Raw genomic sequence first — 25,167 nt, forward strand, 5'->3', positions numbered from 1 at the left:
ATGTACAATATGGTAGGATCATATTCAAACCGTCTCTCCCCTATGGCTCCCCAGATCTGTATCCATGTACATCCTCCTCCCAATTCCATGTACTTTTAAATTTATTGTCCCTCCCTCACTGAATCCAGTTAATGCTGCCCACATGCACATGAGTGTGGAGCCATTCACTGGGAACATAGTCTATCAGGAGCTACTCTACCTCTGGAGAAAACTGACTTCCCTTCCACCAGCAGGCATCATCTGCTAATAGCTCCTCTTACAAAGGTGACTTTTGTGCTCCTGCATTCATGCTTTTTCTTGTGCAGGTCTTATGTAGTTAACCACAACCTCCATGAGTTCAAGAGTACAATGACCTGTCTGTTTTAGCACATTTGTCAAAGCTGTTTTATCTGTATTTTTTGTTTATTTGTTTGTTGTTGTTGTTGTTTAATGTAATTTCTATCCTGGTCCACAGGGTTTATTTTCAGCCTAGGATTGGGACTTTAGCCTGGGTCTCAAATATCTTCCCACCAGGTGGCGTTCAAACTTCACTTAAAGTCTTTTTAAAATTACTTTATAAATAATGCCATTCAAAATTTCCACTTCCTCCTCTCCTCCCACTTCCCTCCCGCTGCTCCCCCCACCTTGCCCCCTCCCCCTCCAGTCCTAAAGGAGGGCAGGGTACCCTGCCCTGTGGGAAGTCCAAGGCCCTCCCTCCTTCATCCAGGCCTAGGAAGATATGCATCCAAATAGACTAGGATCCCAAAAAGCCAGTACATGCAGTAGAAAAAAATCCCAGTGGCATTATCATTGGCTTCTCAGTCTGCCCCAATTGTCAGCCACATTCAGAGGGTCCAGTTTGATCCCATGCTCATTTAGTTCCAGTCCTGCACACTGTCTCAGTGGGTGGACCAACCCCTCCTGGTCATGATTTCTTTGCTCATATTCTCCCTCCTGCTCTTCAACTAGACCTTGGGAGCTCAGTCCCGTGCCCCGATGTGGGTCTCTGTCTCTATCACCATTAGTTGCTGGACAAAGGTTCATATTCATATTTTTGGGTTTGAGTTATCTCGTTCAGGAGAGTGTTTTCTATTTCCATCCATTTGCATACAAAATTCAAGATGTCATTTTTTTTTTTTACTACTGAGTAGTACTCTAATGTGTAGATATGCTTAAAGTCTTAAATGGCACAAAAGATACAGAAAACTGTAGACTGTAAACTGTAACCTGGCCATCTCAGGCAATTATTGCCTGCAGAGATTCTGATCATCTTTGTTTGGTTTGGAATTGTCTCTGTTTGGTAAAAGCACCAGCAAACAAAAGTACCCTAAAATCCAGCATCGTGTATCCGAGTCCAGACATGAGATGAACACACAGAAGCAATACAGTTGAGAGGCTAGGAGGGAGATACCTCGGAGCTGCCTGCCTTTGTGTGACTTTTTACAGTGTCGAGGAGAACACTGGAAGCATGTGTTCCCTGCACGGCTGAATGACATGAAGCCAAGAGGCTAATATGTACTCATTAAAGACATGGATCTTAATGCCAGGAGAGTGAGTGGAAACAGCTTATACTCCACCAAGACCCTGGAAACACTGTTGGATTGGGTACTAGTTTGAAGGGAAAAAAACTGTCTAGAATATCAGAACAATTAAATATAGAAGTGTTGCTTTATTGCAGTTTTCCTTGAACAGAAAGCTCCTCCACTATCGGATCCTGAGAACCAGGCAAGTCTGTGAGGCTTCCATTATCATCACTGCTTGAGCCCAGCCACGAACTGGTTTTATGGAACAGGTACCAGGACAACATCTGTAAGTAATTCAAGTGGCTGCTTTTATTCTCCTGTTACAAACAAGTGGTTCAGTAACTGACCCAATTCACCTGGAAGGCAGTGGTACAGCTTGGACTTGGACTATGGCTGGACTGTATGGATGGATCATGCTGGGCAAAGCTGCACTATCCTACTTCCCTAATGAGACCTGTATGAAATGTAGCCGATCTGGTACAAGAAAACGAGGATAGAACGATCAAGACCTGGCACGGTGGTGCACGCCATTAATCCCTACACCCAGGAAGCAGAGATAGGGAGATTGCTGTGAGTTCTAGGTCAAGGGAAATTTGAGGCTAGCCAAGGCTACTTAGTGAGGCCCTGTCTCAAAAACAAACAATGCTGCTTCTTGGTTTGCTTTTCAAGGCGTGCTGAGTTAGTTTTCTTAATAACTCCAGTAAAACTTCCCCAGAGGTAATACAACGCATAATGGGCTGTGGCCATCTACACTGATCAATGGAATGCTCCCACAGGTGTGCTTACGGCTAATTTCATGGAGGCATTTTCTCAACTGAAATTCACCCCTCTCAAATGAATCCATCTTGTGTCAAATTGTCAAACCAACAAATCCCAGCACAACTGAACCCCTGTCAATGTGACACACGAAGACATCACTCTTGAACTACAATCTCTCCTGGCTCATTGTCCCTAAGACACCACACTGATACTAACACATAATATAAAACATTCCAACTTTTGAAACTCACCTTCTTTTAAAATTCAAATACTTTAAATGTTCACTCTCTTTAAAACATCCAAAGTCTCTTTCAAAGCTCCAAGTCTCTCTAAAAATTACAAAAAAGCCTCTCAGGGCCTCTATAAAATATAAGAAAGCATTGATATATTTCTTACCAAGAGGAAAGAACCAGGAAACAGTCACAATTAAAACAAAGCAAAACTAAACTCCAACTGAGAAATGACTGATGCCTGACACTCATTATCTTCTGGGTACCGAAGACCTAGGCAGCTCCACCTCCCTGGCTCTGCCACCCCACAACACATGTACCTTGCCTTGTAGACTCAGGCTGGCTCCACTCCACATCTTGGTGGCTGTCCCAGAGTACCGGTACATCAAATTGCTGGAGTTTCCACTGCAACTGGATTGCACCTTCACCACCAATAGCTTCTCTTGGGCTCTTTTTTTTTTTTTTTTAATGGACTTTCTCTAGAAAGGTGCCAAACCTCAACCTCTTTCCACTACCGCTTTAGTTCTGGAGCTTCTAATTGCAATAGAGGCTGCACGTTCCCCAGTGCCCAACCCCAACTGCTCTCCATGACTCCTTTTTACCTTCAGAATCAGCATTGCCTGGGAGTCTCTTGCATAAGTACCTAGTCTAGCTGCTAGCCCAAGGTTCAGTCTTAGCCTGCTCTAGACTAAAACTTTCTGCTGACCCCAAGGAAACACTTCCCAGATAGTTTTCCTCAGTAATTCTAGTCTCATCCTAAGCACAGGTGTTTGACTCTTCAGCCTCATCTGACAAGTATATACTGCACCATTTCATTTTAGTGGCTCTGGTCTCTTCTCAATTGTAACTATTCTTCAGCTCCAGGGGCCCAGTGCTGGGAACACCTGTCTTTCTAGTTCAGTTCCAAAGTCCTTCCAAAATCCTCCCCAGAACACAGTTAGGGTTAACAAAACAATACCTAAACCTGGTACCAATTTCTGTCTTGACTTGTGTTTCTATTACTGTAATAAAATGTCATGTCCAAAAGCAACTTGAGGAGGAAGAAAGGGCTTACAACGCATACTCCATAACTGACAAGAGTTAGGAATGTGGAGGCAGGAACTGCAGTAGAAGCCATGGAGGAGTGCTGCTTACTGACTTACTCTGTATTGCTATTGCTTGCTCAGCCTGCTTTCTTATATAACTCAGGACTGCCTGCCTAAGGATGGCAGTGCACTCCCAGCATGGGTGAGCCTATCTATATTAAACATCAATCAAGAAAATGGACTACAAACTTGCCTACAGGCAGCTGTTGGAAGCATTTTCTCATATAAAAAGGTTTCTTTTCTCATGTAACTTTTTTTGTCAAGTTGACAAAACAAAACACCTCAAACCAAAAAAAAAAAAACAAAAAAAAAAACAAAAACAAAAAAAAAAACCCTGAACGAGACACTCATTTATTTCTGGAACAAGTATTTCATAAAATCACATTTTCAAGCTAAGACATTTGGTTGTTTTATAACAATTATGCTGAACACAGTGGAGCTGGTTGTCGACCTCAAGCTCACCACTCATCACTCCCAACAGTAGCTAGAGTACTTGATATAGCACCTTGTTTTAAAGTCTTATCTCTTCTGTTGCTATCTTTACTGGGTTCTACTCCAACTGACTTGGCTTCCTTCTTCTTGTCCTATTAATTTTCTGCTTGCCACCCACCCTTGGACATTTCAGTTATCATTTCATTGTGGTGGTCCCCAAGTCCACCACAAGTCCACAAACAAGTGAGCTCTTATCAAATTAATGTGACTCCCATCTTCCTCCCCAACTTTCTCCTAGAAGCAACCATATGAAACCTAATGAAGGCTGCTCCAGGAGAGATGGGATGGCAGCAGGGTTGGCAGAAGAAAGTGGAGGGCTTTTCCCATGCTGCATTTAATATCTTTGACTAACTGGAACTGCTGAATGTCACATGTGTTTTGGTTTGACCTTAGGACTATGAACAGTGGCTACCTAGCCAGGGAGATGTTCTCCTTTTAAATTTAAAAGTAGCCTAATAAGTACTGTAATAATATCTCCTTGGGTGTTATGTATATGTAGATGTCAATATATAAGGCATAAATATACACAAAAATAAAAACTTTAAAGATGTTTATGGTAATGAAAAATCTAAATCAATTTAAAAGAAATATATGTAACTAAATGGTGTGGGATGCCCTTTTGTATGCTGTGAATATTATTACCATGGGTTATTAAGGAAGCTGATTTGGCCAACAGCCAGGCAGAATACAGCTAGGCGGGAAATCCAAGTGGAAAGTACAGGGAGAAAAAGGGCAGAGTCAGGGAGTGAGGAGCCTCCGGAGAAGCAAGATATGAGGTAACAAGTCATGAGACTTGTGGTAAAATACAGAACAGAAATGGGTTAATTTAAGTTGTAAGAGCTAGTTAATAATAAGCCTAAGGTAATAGGCCAAACACTTTGTAATTAATATCAAGCCTCAGAGTGGTTATTTGAAAACTGGCAGGAGGAAGAAAAACCTCCAGTTACAATTAAATCTTCCAAAAACAAATTTTGCAGTAGTAAGTGTTGCTTTTGTTACTGCAATTTATAATGCAAAATATAAAAAAAGCTTCCTAATAATTTTCTAAACATTATTTATTGCTTTAAATCATGAACCCATTTATATATTCCTGGGAGAGTCAGAGGGGATGGATGACACCAAGGAAACAAGGTCCTCTAAATAAATACTATCAAAGCTCTTGTAAACTCACAGTGATTCACGCACACAGAACCTGCACAGGTCTGCATGTATGGGGTCCTAGAGTTAAAAGGAAAAGTGGACACAGGTCCCCATCCCTAACCCAGAAGCTATCTGTAATTGATAATCACTTCAAAATAAAAATATTTTTCCAAAAAAAATTAATAAAAATAAATAATTTTTAAAAGATAAAAAAACCACATAACTATTATACTACTAAATGAAGTCAATGATCATTGAAAGTTTGAAATTCATTTCTTCATTTTCTTTATTACTTTGCTGCTTTTCAGCATGGACAGACATTGTCGAGTCTTCTGTTCATACTGTTCAGAAAATATGTTAGGAAAATACAAGTTACTTATCTAGTTCAGGAGATGCAGGGGTCATTTCCTTGTGTTGCCCTCCCAAGGTTCATCACCACTGGTTAAGAATCCATGTGTCATCAGACTGACACACTTTCTGTCAAGAGTGTGGTGGCAAAGGGAACTCTGTACACACTCAGAAAAAGGGCTAGTTCCCAACTGAGTTGGCTTGACTGACCATTTAAGCAAAGGTAATATCCACAAAGCTGGTGATACTGCGGGAAACCAAAGGACCAACAGAAATAGTGTGGCACAGAGCAGGCACTTAACCAATACTCGTTGGATAAACGTGAATAAATATCACTGAATACAGAATCTTAGTTAAAGAAAAAGGAATAATGGATAGTATTTTAATACAAATATAATTTCCTTATTGTATGAATATTTTAAAGTAAGCAAAACATGGTACAAGTTTTAATTAATACTGTATTATTTCCGTTTTTTGCACTGAATTTGTGAAGGACTCTTTAAGTCAAAATTTCTCTTTATTTCAACAAAAAGGTATAAAGTAAAAAAGTAAAAAAAGATCAGTGGATCAATCTTAGACATTTATGCTTAAAATCTCAAAGTACTGAAAAATGAAGTACCTTTTTGTATTTCTTAAATCAAATACATGGCTAAGATTACAGTGTTCACTCTGACTGCAAACCACTATCACTCCCTCATTATGGTGGCTGGCTACACTGGTTAAAATGGACAACAAAAGTTTTAATATTATTTTAATATCTAATACTTATTTCAAAAACATGTTGTAAAAAAGGCTGGTTGTAATTTTTAGGTATATTATATGGGTAATCAGCATTAGAAACAAATCTTAGAACAAATTTGTCAAATATTGTCACAGAGAACCTATTCGATAACAAAAATCCCTTCTATGCAGCTAGCCTACAAAGCATAATGGCAAAAAGGACTTCAAACATATGTTGAATCATATTTTGCAAACAAAGAAAACTCACATCAGAGCTGGATGCCACTAAGGTAGGCCCTGAGAGGGACTTTTGTTTTACACAACAGTGCCACTCAGTGGCCAAACTATGGTAGCAGAATGGAAGATAAGGCCAGAAACATGGGTTTTGGGAGAGGGCTGTGACAATAAAGGTCGTCTGGGTAGGGTGGTGTAGCAGGTGCCAACAAATGAGAGGGAGAGAGAGAGGGAGAGGGAGAGGGAGGACGGAGGAAGAGAAGGCAGGTTGTGGCAACTGTACCTTGGAGGTCAGTTAGAGCCTGGACAGGAACAGAGATCTGAGCACTGCTTCCTGTAACTACGTCGCCTAGATTTCATAAGAGAAAAATAATTAGATACCATAAAAGGAAAATAAAGAATCTTTTGTTTTTCATACTAAATGTTGTAATAAATTTACGATGAAATTACTAAAAATACAGAACAGGCAATATAGTGAAAGTTTAGGAAACAAGAATAAAGTAAATAATGTTGCTAACATGGTGTTTCCCTATGAAGATTCTCTCCTGTTTTGGCTAAAGGGAAAATACACAAGCTCCAACTACACTAGGATCAGGAAACCGCAATGATCACAAGATTTCTGAATAGATTTTATGATATGACAAATGTTAGTGTGAATCTTTAAAACATAAAGACTTATTCAAATGGAATTATACATCATTTATTAAAAGGTATTCTTTTGAAACTGATTTCTTTCTACATCAGGAAATACTTTAAGCTGAACTTTGAAGCAAATTCCTAAGATTTACATAAGCTCTAATTTCAAACTTACCACATGCGTTTACAAATGTATCTGTGAACTGCATAGCTTTAACTTAACATCCTTTTATAGGCAATATTTCATTACAAATTAGAACCACAGTACATGCTCAAATCAAAAAGGAACAGTTGTAAACACAGAAAGGAAGCAGAGGGGTGGGGAGAGCACATTTTAGTGACCCAGACAAGGAAAAAAAGGAGCATGAAAGAGGTGCCACCAAGAGTGGAGGCACACAGACACTGGGTTTTGAGCTTTTTTTTGTTTCTTTCTGGGGTAGCAGTGTTCAACAAAGAGCATCTTCAGAATAACGCCCTGGAGGCAGCAGTGTCTGAAGGTTATTTGGAGCTACCTAAGTAAAAGGATTCAAGTCTTTTGAAAGGCACCACTAGATATCCCAGGTATAATCTTTAGTTTTTCTATTTCATACACACACACACACACACACACACACACACACACACTACTAGTATATATAAATTTACTAATATATAAGATTACTAATTAATATACTATACACTATATATTATTATATATTATATTTATACTATTATATTATTACATAGTACATATTATTATATTAGTATACGAATAAAAATTGACTTTAAAGGAATTAATATCCCTTAGTGTTCTGGTGACCTAATGCACTGTGATTTGCAGCAAGATCTCATGGTGACATTACATAATTTCTATCAACTAAAAGAACAAACAAATGTTTGCCTATCTCCAAAATAAAATTTGTTCACAGGAATATATTCCAAAGAAGTCTTAAAGTAGAAATGGTTACAACCTGACTTTTCTTAATACAGTTAACTAAGCTGACTGATAAAGGGTGGGCTTTTCGAGTTTATACAAGCTACCCATCTTGCTACAAAGATTTTCAAAGATCTCTTGCAGTCTATGTAGATATGGAGATTCACTTTAATGTTAATCTTACTGAGAGGATGAAGGACTAGCTCTGGAGCCTTTTTCTTCGGTGGCTACACAAACTACACCATGCACTTTAAGATGCACATGCATGGGTCTGGGCAACACAACTTCCATTTAACAATTACAAATAACCATGGTCTATAAAAGTCACAATGTTTTCATCTTTACAAACAATCACATTATCTCTCCTCAAAGGCATGAGGTGGATGGTTCTATACAGCATTAGACTGCAGACAGGTTGCTGTGTTCAAGAGCTGCCTGTGAGGACAGCACAGCAGTGTCTGTGGGAAACTGGCACCACAGGCCAATGTTGGAGGAGTGCTCTTTCAACGTAAAGTTAATGATATAATTGTCACCCAAAGCACCAAAGGTTTTCTGAGCTTGCAGACTTCCTAGGCATCAGTGCAGAAATATTGTTTTAGGTGATCAAACAGTCAGCGCTTCAGGGGTTGTTTAGGGTTTACGAGAAGGTGACTAGAGGAAGGTCCTGAGGTCAGCAGTTTTCTCTATCTCTGTACATGACAAGGTTTTGGGGGGGGGGGTTACATGACAAGGTTTTGGGGGGGGGGGTGGATACTGACGTGGGAATAATGAGCCCAGAACAAACTAGAAGAGCTGTTAAAACAACAACCAACAAAACAAAACACCAAACAAACAAACAAACAAACAAACAGTCAAACAAATGAAAAGCAAGGGCCATTCCTTTAGACCAGGGAGCAGTTACAGATGCGTCAGTGATACTCTTTCCAACAGGGAGCTGAACCTCTGCTGTCTCCTGACAACTGGGGAGTTAAGTTAGTTTTCACCAATTGTTCCATCTCCACGCACTTCCTTTCTCACTTATGTGATATTAATACTTGACATTTCCTTAGAGATACAACTTTATATTTCTATAGTCATTTGGCTTGGTTTCTCAGAAAATTTAAGCTAAAGCATTAAGAGATTCTCTGACTCATTTGCCTGCCGTCAGTTAGAATTACAACAGACTAAAGCTTGTTATCAAAGCAATATTGAAATCATATTTGTTTTCAACAATAAAACAGTACAATTAAGAGACATATAAAATAACATTCATTTCCATTCTGAAAGTGGGCATGTCTCTTGGCATTAAAACACATTTTCAACATGCTAATGATTTGATGTCTCCTTTTCTTTAAATCATGTGCGACAGTTCTATATGAAAATGAGAAGAATGTAATTTTAAATGAGACATTCTCATAGAAGGTAAACTGAATATTCTAATATGCCTTAAATACTAAACATATAAAACTTAGTATTTCACATAGAAAAAAAACAGAAAAACTAACATGATGACAGCAATGGAGGGCTTCAGATGTACATTTGTGTGTGCATATTAGCAATGGAAGGCTTCAGATGTACATACATGTGTACACATGAGCAATGGAGGGCTTCAGATGTACATTTGTGTGTGCACATGAGCAATGGAGGGCTTCAGATGTACATATGTGTGTGCACATGAACATGGTGTCTATCACCAGGGACTAAAGCCAATTTAAATTCCAATTTGTAAAACCTTTACAATAATTTTGTATGTGATAACCTTAAACAAAGCATACGGTTGTAATTTTGTTTGTGTTGAATCACCATTGTTATTGATACCACTAAGTACTAAATGCTGCCATTAACAAAGTTATTCCTGTAAGATATGACTCAAGTTTTAGTCAGGATGTTTACTGGACAGAATGGCCACAAACTGTTGTGCTTCTGTGCAGCTTTTGCCGCTGTGTTTCTATTTCTTACTTCCAGTGTACAGTCAATATTCCACAGGGAAAAAGAAATATAGTTGTTTCTAATTTGCTAGGAAAAGAGGGTCCTAGCATGAAAAATAAGGGTGAAGGCTCTAAGTAAGAATGTATAAGGCTCTCTGAGGGCAGAGAAGGGAGTAATGGACAGGCCCTGAAACAAGTGGGAGCAGCCAGAGTGCTCAGGACAGCGCCTTCCTCAGCAAACGAGGTCCATGGGCTCCATCATTCCTTGGGTTTACCTGCTCTTATACCCAGTCTATGGCTATATCATTTAGTACATGGACTTGAATGCTTATTCTGGCTGCTTACGATCTTGTTCAGCCTTTTTTCCCCCTCAAGATTCATATGTAGGCCGGGCGGTGGTGGCGCACGCCTGTAATCCCAGCATTTGGGAGGCAGAGGCAGGCAGATCTCTGTGAGTTCGAGGCCAGCCTGGTCTACCAAGGGAGTTCCAGGACAGGCTCCAAAACCACAGAGAAACCCTCTCTCAAACCCCCCCCCCAAAGAAAAGATTCATATGTAGTCCTTAGCAATCAAACAGGTGGATGACATGAGCGACCACAAACTCTGCTCTAAATCACTGCCTCACTGTGAATGCTGTGACTACTCCATACAGCCCAGGTAACTAAGAGTCTTCTGAACGCATTTCCTACACAGTCAACTGATGAGCTGTATGCTGAGACAGTTCATGCCATCATATAAGACAGGCACCTATATGACAGAAATAGAAACCACACTGTGACAATATGTTGTCAAATACCTTCTTAATCAAGAATACAGTATCTAACTTCTAAGTTAAAAAGGATCACATACAACAGACTTTTTAAAAACTAAGTTTTTATGGATTTCTGCTTCTGGGATCTTGGTTTCTCAAAGGCAAGTGAGAAAATCTTCAGGTTCTTTGGATTTACTGAAATTGTTTCCTACCTTTGTTCAACTGTACAGGCATGCTTTCAGATTTCATCAGCCGCTGCTGCTGTTGCTGCTGCTGTTGCTGCCGCTGCTGCTGTTGCTGCTGCTGTTGCTGCCGCTGCTGCTGCCGCTGCTGCTGCACATGATGCCTTGGGGCTTCCTCAGAGGTGGGGATGGCAGCAAAGAAAGAGCTGCTGCTGTTGCTCCCGGGCACAGGGCCACCCATACTGCCTGGAACCGAGGCTGGGGAAATCAACTTTCTTCCAAAGTTAATCAGGCTGGTGGAGACCTTGTGTATATTCAGGGGAGCACCTCTGGCATTGGTCCTTTGAGATGAAAAAGGGAACATCAAATGAAGTGGAAAAACAAAAAAAAGGGAACATCAAATGAAGTGGAAAAACATCTAACTTGGAGGATAATGCCATTTCGCACATTCCCCTGAAATAAAAACAACTTGTCTAGTCCTGGGAAAAGCTGTTTACTAAGTCAGCTATGTAAAGAAGTACAGACCTAAGTGACCACAGAACAGTAATGTGGTTATGGAAATGAGCCTCAGCATTCTTTCCTTCCACAGGACACACTACACGCCAACACCGTGCTAGCTTCTAAGGCTGCCGCTGTTCAAGCAGACACACGACTATTAAAAAGAACTATGTGTTAGGCTGACTTTCTTAGCTGAGCAGCATACCTGACAATAACTTAAGGAAGTGGGGTACGACAGAAAGAAGGGAGATTAGGACATAGGAAGGAAAAACGCCTTTGCCCTACGCTTGCTTGATGCCTCCAGCAGCTAAAAATCAAGGATGCATACCATTTTCTAAGCAGCTTTCTCTTTTCCTAAGTACAAACTTGTAATTTTCTAGGACTCTTGATTTTACTTTGTCAGATGATAACCCATCCAAGGCATCTCTGCAGCCACATGTAAACCGTCCGTCAACCACAGACAGGACAGATGGAAGCTCCTGACCAGTTTGTGAGCTGTACTGTGAGAGCCACTAACACAGTCCATATGGCTAATGCTGAGACCCTTAATTACAACCCTCCCCTTGAAACTCATGCCCTACTGATGAGCATGCCTTATTCTTCTCCAGAGTGACTCTTTTTCTCTTAACCACCCTGATTAAATTCACAGCACAAATGTTTTTTTTTTTTTAACAAACCAGAGCTCTTCTTTGAGAAGCCTGCCCATACTCTGAAGTGTGTCTTTCTTTACCTTATCTTTTATCACTAGACTTAACATCTATATGGAAATCTCTCTTTTAATAAACCCCAACTCCATCTCATACTGGCTTTTTCTGAAATTCTTTTCTGGCCTGAAGACAAAGATTCAGCTTTACCTGAGTTGTGATCTCTAAAGTTAAGGCTGCTGAGGGTGACAATATGGTGCTGAGCTTCTGTCCCTGCCACCACTGACATATTTATTTTGGCTCAGGGTTTAAGTCAACAGGTAGCTGGTTCCATTCCTTTGAGACTCAAGACAAGGCAGACTCACCATGGTTGGGAGCCTGCAGAACAGAGCTGCTGACTTCCTAGTGAGTAGAGAGACTGAGACATGAAGAGTTCAGCATGAAACCCTAAGAATCTATTATCTCCAACAATGTGCTACTTCCTGCTGTCATCTTCCAATCATGTCATCATGTTTGTAGTAGGAGGGGGAGCGGTCTGCGTCCTACCGCCCGGCTAGCTTATCCCCCGAAATAACAACATGGAAATTGTATTAATTAAATTACTGCCTGGCCCATTATTTCTAGCCTCTTATTGGCTAACTCTCACATCTTGATTCAACCCATTTTTAATAATCTATATGTCACCACAAGGTCGTGGCTTACCGGGAAAGATTTAGCATATCTGACCTGGCAGCTTCATGGCAGCTGTCCCTGCCTGCCTCCTTTCTCCCAGCATTCTGTTCTGTCTACTCCGCCTACCTAAGTCTGCTGTATCAAAAGGCCAAAGCAGTCTCTTTATTCAACCAATGAAAGCAACACATCCTACACCACATATTAGGAATCTATGAATGATTAACACACCGAATAAGAAGGAGCCCTCATGATTCAGTTACCTCTCAATGGCTGGATATACCAGTCAAGGACCAAGCTAGACACATGGAGATATTTTATATCCAAATCACATTAATACAAAAACTATATACATATGTGTATGAGTTAAACTTGTTTTGTGGAATCTCACACTATCTTCCTTGCTTTCCATGGTTTTCTAGGATCTGGTTTATAAATGTGTCTGGCAAAGAGAGAGAACAAATCAATATTTGTTCTATGAAACATTACTTCCTAGATGATTCAGTCTGTATTGTAGCTCAGGGCTATTGTCCTGAAGTCTAGTCACTTTGCCTTTCCCTTCTCCAGTGCAGCTACATGCGTGGTGGACTGCTGTCACTCAGTTCTGGGATAAAGAGGAAACACTGCCATGCTTCCCCCTTCCACAAAGTTTTCTCTAATGGCACCAGCTGGGTCCTTGAGGGCTTACATTGCACTGGAGAAGAACTAATCAAATTTAAAAGGGTGATAAAAGAAGATTCATTTACTTATAAGTCAATGCAGTGTAAAAATAATTTAATAAAATTAATTCAAATGATCCCTCTTGTATCAAGTTTCATATTTTGTGGAAGTGAGGCTATACAGTAGGTATACTTGCTTTTCAGCTTTTAGTAGCTTCCTAATGAAGCAGGACATACTCAATTTCTACACACCTTCTCAATCCATGTTGACTGAATACAAACAATGAATGAAATAAAAAGGACTCGTCAGTTCTAGACTGCAGAGGTTCAGCAGCCTGAACACAGGCCTATGCCTAGTTAGTGAGGCACAAGAATGGCTGCCATGTTCAGCTGCATTTCAGTCTTGCTTGTGTGCAAATCAAGATCCATAACTCAAATATATGAAGAAGTTTATAATGTTGTTACCCCTTTATATAAACAAAAATGTACTAGTCAAATTCCCATATTGCCAGTTGTGAAATTTATATGCTGATACAAGTACTAAGAAACAGCTCCAGCACTATCAAGAGAGTGTGGCTAATGTACCTTCATTACTACTAATAACCACAAAAACATATAGATCAAGCTTGTGCTGAGAGATTTTTCTTTTCATCTGAATAGCTTTTAAAGAGATGAGCTTCTTTTTAAATGTTTTTGTCTTTTTAAAAAACGCACTTTTCATCTACCACTCAGAACTAGGAGCATATTTTCTTTTTAAAACAACTCTTGAAGGTGAGCACTTTTTAAGATGTGAGTAATAGCAAACCATGTACTTCTAGGAAAAGCCTGTTTTCCACGGCTTGTTTTCAAGGCATGACAGTTGTTACAAAGTTATTCAATTTAGTGTGGGATCAAGTAGCAATACCCTCCACCTGAAGTAATAAATACCCTGCCACAGTATTTGTGGCTGTGCGGCTGTGGAGTGTACTAGTCATGGCAATCACTGTAGTTGTCAGGTTGGAAGGACAGTGGGGGCTGGTAACGCAGTGTAATGGGCAGTGTGGAAATAAACAGCCAGAGGAATGAATCTGGAGTTAACAAGACGATGATTAACCACATCCACGTGACTGAAATCTCCACGGGTGTTGTCTACAGTTAGAAAGACAGCAGAACACAAGAGATACTCTAACAGTGCCGAGTGCTTAGACTGCTAGACTTTTCCAGCAACATGGCATTTCCTGAAGAAACAAGAATCTCTCTGAAACACGTTCATCCTAATTCAGCTCTGACTGGACTATCTGGAACTGTGTGACTCTGGTGCCTTCCAACCTTCCCCATTGCCCACACAGTTGAAAGAGAGCTAGAACCTTCATCCTCTTAAGTGGCACAGTCATGACCCAGCATCTAAAGCTTTAAACAAAAGCCAAACAAACAAAACACCCTAAAAAAGACCTCTAAAAGCCAAGAAAACTTTGGTTACTGCAATAACTTTAGCACAATTTCTTTAGATTCTTGTTTATATTTTTGAAAGGTTTATTCTCAATTTATTTTAAAGTATTCCCTTCCCCTGCATTCACACCTGCAATTATTATTATTATTATTATTATTATTATTATTATTATTATTTCTTTCTACTACTGTTCCCTTTCCCAAGGTTGAATGCTTGGTTTGTTCATTCAGTTGCTCATTTACTCACTCATTCTTCGTCTTCTGTCTTTCCAATAAGAACATTTAAAGGTATATATTCTCATCGGATGACATTTCCACTCTCACTTTTCCTAAGTCTATTGACACAATTGTTGTGTAGGTACATCTTACATTTTCAGATGGCTATCTATGCTTATGTTATTTTTTGAGTAAAAATAGAATTATCCGAAGAATAAAGTGTGAAAATATTCTAACTTTTTAAAAGTATTACAAAAACTACAAATTGGAAAAATTGTTTGGTTTAGACAACTTTTAATTTTTTTTTGTCAATTAGTTGGACCTGGATAGAGTTTAAATAGTGACTATGATTCATTAAAAAGTCACATTAGGGTTAGTGACCCAGGTTCAATTTCCAGCACACACACAGTGGGTCACAACCTCTGTAACTCCAGTTCTAAGGGATCTGACATCCTCTTTTGTCCTCTACAGGTACTAGCCATAAATGTGGTACAGACAACATGCACATAAACACCATACACATACAATAAAATTTAAAAATTAAAAATAGTGAACATTGAAACCCCCAAACTGCCAGTCAACAAATGTAGTAAGAAATGAAGAGGAGTTCTCAAAAGAAGAAATACAAATGGCCAATAAATATTTTAAAAAGTGTTCGACATCTCTAGTTATCAGGGAAATGCAAATAAAGCTACTTTGAGGTACCACCTCACCTCAGTCAGAATGGCACCCGCCAGAGATCTGGCAACTAACGGTGGGAGAGGGCAAATTAGAACAACTATTATGGAAATCAGGACAGAGAATCAGTATATAACTTTCTCAAAAAATTCACACAGAAGCATCCTATGGCCCAGATCTATCACTCCTGGGCAGAGACAAGGGACTCCACCCAACCACAGAGCTATGTGGGCATCCCTGTTCACTACTGCTCTTTGCATGACAGCAAATGGAACCATCAGCAGACCAACAAGTAGTGAAGATGTGGTGCATGTGCAAGATGAAATTTTATGAAGCCTTAAAGAAAACTAAAATCTGCAGGAAAATGGATGTATCTGGAAGGTAAAATACTAAGAAAGGTGACCAAAACTTAGAGAGACAAAAACCTGAATGCTCTGTCTCCTACCTGGATCCTCGTCTGTAACGCGACTGTGGGTTCTGTGTTTATGTGGGTGTGTAAATGCAGGTCAGAGTCTTAAAAAGGCAAAGAGAGGATAAAAGAAAGTGATGAGGAAGAACACGGGTGGGCAAAAGGACGGGGACATGAGGGGACGAGATGGAGTAGGAGAGCTTACAAGAGGTTAGGGAGAGCAAAGGGGTAGGGGACGAGGAGGAAAGGAAGCCTTTCACACTGTTCCCAAAAATGCCTTAATGCTACTTAACACCTTGTATGCAAATTAAAAATTATATTACTTTTAAGTGAAAAAAATCCAGAAACTTGTTTTTGGTGTAGAGACAACCTCTGCTTTGCATTCCTGTACATTGCTAGTTTGTTATCACTCATCTACTATGAGTAGATATGAGTTATAGCTCATATTTATTTATTTTATTCTTCTGCACATCAACTGCTTTGGAAATTTAAGACAGTTAGTTGCCAGATAATACTATTTTATATTGTTGTAATGTCTTTATTTGCATTTACAAACTCTTTAAAGATAATTCTAACATTTAAGCTAGTACTTAATATTTTTATTGATAATTTAATATATAATGTTTTAATCAACCCTACCCTATTCCTTCTCTTGCACTTCTTTCTCGTACATCTGCACCACCATTTCCTCCCAATTTCATGTGTTCCTGTCTTTTTGATTCACTGAGTGCACTTAGTGGCACCAGTATATGGTCTACATGAAGGGCCACCGACGAGAGGATAGGTACACTCTTAGGAACTGTCCCTGAAGAAAACCAACTCTTTCCCCAAGCAGCCATCAGGTTCCAATAGTTCCTGAGCTATTTAAAAAGAATGACATTTAAAATGAACCCAGATTCAATTTTAAGCATTAAAATTGCAAAAGAAAGGCTGTAGAAATGGTGCAATGATTAAGAGCACATTCTTTTTGCAGAGGACCTGGGTTCAGTTCCCAACACCCAACATGATGGCTCACACTGCCTATGGTTCATTTCTAGGGAGCCTGAAGTTCTCTTCTGACTTCTGTGGGCACACAGACTCACACAGGCACACAAGAGACACAAAATAAATAACAAATCCAAAAAATTCCTAACATTTCAAAAGAGATGATAAAAAATCTTTCTTCTATTCATCATGATTCTTTGTATAAGAATCTCAGTATGCTTACAAAGAAGTGTGTTAAAAAAATCAGTGTGTACACACACACACACACACACACACACACACACACAGAACAACAGAATAAATAGATAAAATAAAACCAGAAGGACAGAAAAGAGAGGATACATAGTATATTTCATTTGTGGGAGAAAGATGTTGGAACTAGGGTATAAACATAACCTACAGTGAGTATCTGTTGAGTGTTTTCCCTATAGCAAGTCTCACTTGCCAGCTGATATGAGTGGGTAACAGCTGATCTCAGTTGCTTTAGAAGATCTTGGGCAAAAAGTGACAGATGCCAGGAAGGATGATGATACTTTAAAAGGATGAACTCTCAAAAGATACCGGAACAGCAGGCAGAGAGAAGACGGCCTGACAATAAAGAGTGTCCTTTGGAAGGTGGTACCAGGCAGGGCTCTCCCTGGCAAGGTCAGGTGGGAGCAGCGCTCGGCAGCTCGGGAGTCAGAGTACAAACACTCTAAGCTGAGGTAAGAATGAGAGACCAGTGTGTCTGTGACCTACGAGTGGAGACAAGGGGAGGGTGGGAGACAGTGGCACACTTATTCACAAGACTGGATAACTGACGGCAAAAGGAAAACTCTGGAGGGCAAAAGTATAATATGAACTGCTGTAAGCCGAGATTTCTTTGGCTGTTTCATGAAAGATAGTCTAGTGGGCAAGAATCAGAAGGGTCTTCAGATAAAAAGACCTTATGTAACAAGTGAATCTAATATTTACCTTTTAAACATACAAAAACTAAATACCTGGCATAAAGAGGAAGAAATTTAAATAGATGGTTAGTAAGATTCCTTAGGGCAGGGGTTTGAATATGACTGTTATACAGGTGCCTCTATGCTTAAATAATCATATCCAACATTCAGTAAAATTTGTTGAATTAAATGAACTAGTTACTAGTTGTGAAACAAGACTTAGACAAAATGAATAAATAGAACAGAGCTCCAGATAAGTCTCATGGGCTATGACACTGGTCTCATAATTTCAAAGCTGAATAATTTTGTAGTAGTAGTGTTTCTCTGTTTCTACTGTTGTAATAAAAGGTTCAGGTTTAAGTTTAAAAGTCAGCCTTTTGTACATTTCCCCAGCTCTTAAGCTACCATTTCCTAAGTGGCAGTTGTTTTAATGCAGAACATGCCGTATGTATGCACTCTATAAATATATATTTAGTCTGCTGGAATTCTCAAGAAAAGTTAACACTCAGGAAAATGTTTAAGAAAAAAAATTTGGACAATTTGGCAGCATTTATCATTGCTAACATTGTTTTCTAGAGTAAACTCTGAAATTGCATTCTAATTTGAAATGGTTCTGGTTTGACAAGTTAACTCTTGAGACATCTAAGTATAGTATTATGAAAAAACAGAACTGTTCATCAACCCTTTATGCCAATGTTAATTTCTTTTAAAAGTATGATTTGAATGTTTTTATTCCTACAGTGACCCTTAAGAGTTATGTGTGTGCAATCGCCGATCACAAAGGATGCATTTATAAGCTTATTTTGTAGTGCTAAAGCCAACTGGGAAATGCAATTTTAATTTTGTTACTGAAATAATTTAAAAATATATCATAGAACTGCCTCTTTTCATTCAACAGTGAAGATCCAGAAAGAGATTACACCAAGTAGAAACTATTCAGGTTTATTAGTACTGGAAAAATGACGCTGAAAACTTAAAAATGTATTCTTTTGGTATATTTTAAAAATTTCATTTCATAGTATGTATTCATTGTACATGATACTGTGTTATAAAAGGACATTTCCCATGCAAGTATATGCTATATGTTGAGTATATTCCCCCCATACTGCCCTCTTCTCCCTTTTCCCAGCCCTTCTGTGGCTAAAAAAAAAAATTTAATTGTATATACATGCAACATTTTATTTATCCACCTATATGTTGTTAGACAATTAGGTTAGGTCCATAACTTAACATTATAAGTAATTATACAATAAATATGGATAGGCAAGTATCTCAGTGGCATGATGTTCTGGAGCCCTGCAGGTGGTAAATGCTCAGGAGTGGTACAGGTACGTCATGAGGTAGATCTAGTTTTAGTGGTCTGAGGACACTCCATACAGATTACTATAGTGCTTGTATTAATTCATATTACCACTGTTAACAAAAATATGTTTTATGATGCCGAAAAGAACTTAGGAAATTTATTTAACAAAGATTCATTACACACCAGTCTTGGCATGCTAAATCTAGAAAATAATCCTCATGAAATACATAAAAATTCTTGATGACTTCTGATACTGTCTATGGGAAGGGACTTACCGGCTTTTATTCATAAGGTCTGCTCCCCGTGCCTTGTAGTAATCTAAATTGGGGTGGAACTGATAAGTTACAGGCCTTGGATTTCTCTAAAGAAAAATAAATACAATAAATTAAAATAAAAAGACAGAAATGAATAAGGTGACCATTTAAATGTTCTATACATATATAATAAGACATAATAATTAACATGCTTCTGTTTCAATTGGTTCTTTATTGGCTAATCAAAACTGAAAAACATCTAAACATATCTTATTTTTAATGCGTGTGGTTGCTCAAATATATCACTGTCATTAGACTGGTTTTGATGCTTTTAGTTACTTTCAAATATAATTTTCAAAATTGAGATAAAATATATCAAAATTATAGTAAAGTTAACACAAGCATGAACAATCAAAAAAGGCTAAGGGACAAGGTGTCCAGAAAACTGAACTTTGGAGGAAAAAAAATAATTATGAATATTTGATGCTCAGAAAACTCAGTATATCCACTAGATGGCATACTGAATCCTCCTCCCAAAATGAATTATTATTAATTATTATTATTATTTGGTTTTTTGAGACAGGGTTTCTTTGTAGCTTTGGAACCTGTCCTGGAACTTGCTCTGGAGCCAGGCTGACCTTGAACTCACTTGCCTCTGCCTTCCGAGTGCTGGGATTAAAGGCTTGCGCCACCACTGCCCGACCCAAAATAAATTCTTTTAAAGTTAACAATTTCTAGGTTATCTAATTTATGAGTTTAATAAGTGCCCAAAATATGTCAGCAATGGAAATATTAGGATGACCATTAAACTGACTAGTGAAAGTAAAAACTGCTCCTTTCTGCCATTTATTTTTATTTTACTTATTTATTTTTATTGAAGAAAAAAAAATTTCCACCTACTCCCAGCCTCCCATTTCCCTCCCTCTTCCCCCACTCCTCTCTCCCTCCCCCTACTCCTCTCCCCCTCCCTCTCCAGTCTGAAGAGCAGTCGGGGTTCCCTGCCCTATAGAAAGTCCAAAGTTCTCCCCCCTCCATCCTGGCCTAGGAAGGTGAACATCCAAACTGGCTAGGCTCCCACAAAGCCAGAACATGAAGCCAAGGACAATGGCACTGGGTCTTGATCCTACTTCATTTATTTTTATTTACGGAGTGACGAAATAAAATCGTTAGGTTTAGTGTGTCCACTTAAATTTGCAGCTACTGTTTAAACTATATTAATTATTTAAATGGACCAACCTCCTCACAAATAGAAACATACTTACATTTTACAAAATTTTAATATATTTATGCCATAAATTAAATGCATAGCACAATGTCTAACATGTTAAATTGTACACATTCCCATTAAATGTTTTATAAACTTCTAAATGTTTTCTACTGTCCACCCAGGCATTTAATTTAGGGAATACCTAGGTCTTTAAAATAGAGCATGCACTCTTTTCTGAAAGATCTAGTTAGACACAACATAGCTGAATTTTATCTTAATAGGAAATTACTGATACACTTAGATATCCCTTGGAGACATAATTCTGAAACGCTGATGCGCTTGTATGCTGGTGTGGGGTGGAGAAGGAATATAACTGTTAAGGTTAAATAGTTCGAGATTCATCAAGCTAACACGCTGCGTCTCACTAGCTATGACAGACAGATCTTTTCTCTTCTGTTGAGAGTATTTCCACAGCTCAACCTGTTCATAGCTCTTCCAAGGTAACCCTAATCATCTGGCAGAAATGGCAGTCCTATGATTTAGCTACAGTTACTATCTCACTGGTTTGGTATTCAACACAGATCTGTAATAATAAAATCTGAATTGCCTTGATGAAGAAAACAGATGCTTCCATGGTGACCATACTATTACATCTAACTGTAACTTTTCTCTGTCTAGGAATTACATTGGTAGCTGATAACAACCTGGACCCAAGTATAACGGAAAATAAAATAGAGGTTAAAGCCCTTGACAGACTGATAGTCCACTCATGACCTATTTTAAAAAGTGACTTCTACAAGACTATAATTCATGACTGATTCTGTTTCTTATTCTCTGTGCCTGGAAAAGCATTTTGTTTTTGTTAATATAAAAGGCTTTTCTATTCTGACTTTCAACAAACTAAAAAAGGATCATGTTACTTTTGTCAGAAAATAATAAAAGAGCAATCCCATGGAGCAGTTTCCTGAAATGAACTTCTTTATAAAGACATGAAGTGCTAGCTGGGCGGTGGTGGCGCACGCCTTTAATCTCAGCACTCGGGAGGCAGAGGCAGGCGGATCTCTGTGATTTCGAGGCCAGCCTGGTCTACAAGAGCTAGTTCCAGGACAGGCTCCAAAGCTACAGAGAAACCCTGTCTCGAAAAACTAAAAAAAAAAAAAAAAAAGACATGAAGTGCTGCTCTATTTAAGCACTCAAGGCCATGACTAGAAACAACAATCTGACTGGAGCCTACTGAACTCCTAGAAGCCCTGCTAGGGTCAAAGGGAGGTAGTTTAAAGGACTGCAACGCTGGGGCCAACATCAAAAAAGTCAAAAGATAATGCTGATATGGAATAATAACATATGAAATACCAAAAAAGGAATTATTCTTCAAAGTTATTAAAAAGGTTTCCTGTTAAGATGGTGTTATTTCTAACATATAAACACACACATATAGATAATCTGAACAAGCACTATGAAAAAATATAAGGTGGGCCACAAGACCAAAAGTTCATTGATAATTAAAAATTATCTAACATAAACATTTAAACACACACACACACACACGAAACAAATAAAAGTAGATGCAACCATGGAGAAATTTATTAATGAAATACTTTTCATTCTTTATTTAGGGAAAGTCTTTGAAATCCAATTTTATATTTCACACTTAAGACATGTTTCAAGTCACACTTCAAACACTGAACACCACATGTAGCTTGTGCTAATTGAGCAAGCAGAGAACTGTACATCTGACACAACTAAAAACCACTGCATAGCTGCAAACATCAGTGTATGTACATCAGCAGCAAAAAGAGCATGGGTACTTTAACACAGTAAAATTCATTGCTGTAGTTTTGTAATTTACTTCTGTTTTTCCCCTTTAATTATTAGTTTATCTGCTTTTAATGTGTTTTCTAAAATCAAGACATTTTTGGAATACTCTTACATATACAAACAAAAACTGAATTAATAAACTAGACACAGAAAGGCAAATGTATGTTCTCTCTCAGCTGATGTTCCTAGCTCCAAATCTTCAGCTGTGAGGGAGTAGTAACTGGAGAAAATAGGAAAGTAAAAAGTAACCATTGTGGGAGTTGGGGGAGGGGCAAAAGAATGGGGAACAGCAGGGTTCAAGAGATCTGAAGGGATAAACAGGAAAAGCAGAGAAGATTTACATAGGGATGGGAGAAAGGAGTATACAGTAAAGATGTTTGAAAAACTGTAAGTATGCTATTAACTGTCTACCAAAAAATACCTATAATACATGTAAGACTCTGTTTACATAGTTTAAATGAAATCTTTCCTCCCAAGAGCCATAAACTAGCTATCAAAACCCCAACACCAGGAATGTGAAATCCTCTTTTGGGCTGTTGGCCAGGGTTGTTCCAAAACATCATACACTTCTGCTTGGTTGATCCCAGAGGTGAAGGTGAGTCCCTCTTGCTGAAGGCGCTATGTACTTCAGACACAAGACTCAGAGGAACCCAAGCTGGATCTGACCTGAAAGCCTCCTCATCAAGGACTAGGTTTCATGGTACCTGAAGCTTCCAAAGGAGAGAAATAGCCAATAGTCCTACCCAGCCATGATGCCTAGGAAGCACAATGACCAGCATGGTGCCGTAACCCGAGGAGTGCAGTAGTGGCACACACACCTTAGCTATAACCAACAGCTCTCTAATCAAACTGAAGAACTGCTCAACAAGAAGGAAACTGTAGGAGCCAGCCATGATAAGCTAAATATGAACAGATCAGCCAAAGGAAGTTCTTTACTTTCAACCATTATCACCTGCCAGTGTAGGACTCAGCCATCGATAAGTTTAATGGAGGCCTGAGTCTCAGTAGTTTACCCTGAAGTAATACCTGGTTGCAGAAAGGACCACAAACTAAGATTACCTGAGCACCACCCAAGAACAGACCATCCAAAGAAAATGCCTAATGTTCCAACCCACTGTAGATAGGATCACCTTCCAGCACACTCACCGGGACACCCCTAGACAAATGTCAGCCAACCATGGGTCGTGAACCTCAGAAACCCCTCACCCCCATCTTTACTACTACAAAAACCCAACTCTAACTGAGCTCAGGGCTCTCCGGATATTCCAATATATTGGACAGGCAGAGAGACCGAGTTTGCAAACCTGCATAAAATAAAGGCTCTTTGCTTTTACATATGGGACTCGGTCTCCTTGTTGGCTTTTGGGGACTTTGCGGATTTAGGCATAACAAAAGCATGTCTTATACTAGTGAGAGAGCCAGGCCCCAGAAAACCTCTCATCTGTAACCCTACACAGATCCTGAAAGGCTCAGCTCTAAACCCCACCCCAGTGAAAGAAACACACCCTGAAAATGGGACCAGAGTCTCCGAACCTAGAGCCAAAGATATTTGCCCTGGTCCCAAAATTAGGGTCAAAAAGGTAAAAAGAATCAATGAAAGAAACAGTTTGGCCCCAAAATCTGAGTCATCTCTGTCCCACACAAAACCAGCCAATCCCTGAGCAGGGAAAACCGAACAATCAATGAACCCCTGGAAGCTTGGAATTCTCCTCAGGCCTGGAAAGCCCCCTTATATCATAGGGACAGCCAATCACAAGCTCCCCAAGCCTCTTCTCCTTTGTTCACCTCTGGGCTCTCTTCTGTGCTGTTTCTGCTGCTGCTGCTGCTGCTTAGGTCAGACGGGACCCAAATTAACTTGCAAGAAAGACTCTTTGTTTTTGCATTGGAGTATGTCTCGTGGTGGTGATCTGGGTTACTGATTTTGAGTGTAACATTAGAAGCCTAGCTAACTATTCAACACTGGTGAATGCTGGTTGCTGAAAATTTCTGACCACCACTTTACTCAATGAGCGTAATACCTAACAACATTCTTCTACTTGTCCTTATATTCACAGGTAAGTGTAGTGATTGGGGGAGGGGGAGGGAAATGGGAGGTGGTGGCGGGGAAGAGACGGAAATCTTTAATAAATAAATAAATAAAAATAAAGCAGGCTGAAGAACTCAGAAAAAAAAAAGAAAACTCTTTGAAACAGATGGAAATCATTACATAAACCTACAACCTATTAAAATGCAGAGTTGGGGAGCCAAGTCCTAACTGATACATATATAACACAACTCCTACATCCTCAGGGATCTTTGTGGAAGAGGGGATGAAAAGACTATAAGAACCTGAGGAAAAGGAAGTTTGTTGTGAGACTGTATCTCCTTAATGTCAGAGAAACTATACCCATAAAGTCTCACAAAAATTGGTTATGTAAACATAACCTGAACAAGAATCAGTAAAGAGCACAGAAATTAATTATCCACTACCAAATGGTCAGTCCTGGAAATAGACACATTAAAGTAACATTATGTAGCCTGAAAAGATAATATTTATATATTTAGTCTCTCTCTCTCTCTCTCTCTCTCTCTCTCT

At 39.0% G+C, this 25,167-nt stretch overlaps 1 protein-coding gene across 4 annotated transcripts in view; it reads right to left on the reverse strand.

The window, feature by feature from the left end:
- Positions 1–25,167, reverse strand: part of Tbc1d5 (TBC1 domain family member 5) — a 449,388-nt gene that overhangs the window by 70,753 nt on the left and 353,468 nt on the right. For 3 of the 4 annotated variants that reach the window (XM_013354327.2, XM_026790054.1, XM_026790053.1), the window contains 3 exons: positions 19,589–19,674; positions 10,930–11,240; positions 6,794–6,859 (listed from right to left, as the gene is read on the reverse strand). In XM_013354327.2, the coding sequence (XP_013209781.1) occupies positions 6,794–6,859; positions 10,930–11,240; positions 19,589–19,674 (463 nt within the window). The remainder of the gene's footprint in view (positions 1–6,793; positions 6,860–10,929; positions 11,241–19,588; positions 19,675–25,167) is intronic. The other variant, XM_026790055.1, reaches the window with a different exon arrangement.

This window comes from Microtus ochrogaster, unplaced genomic scaffold (assembly GCF_000317375.1).
Source record: "Microtus ochrogaster isolate Prairie Vole_2 unplaced genomic scaffold, MicOch1.0 UNK40, whole genome shotgun sequence".
Lineage (NCBI taxonomy): Eukaryota > Metazoa > Chordata > Mammalia > Rodentia > Cricetidae > Microtus > Microtus ochrogaster.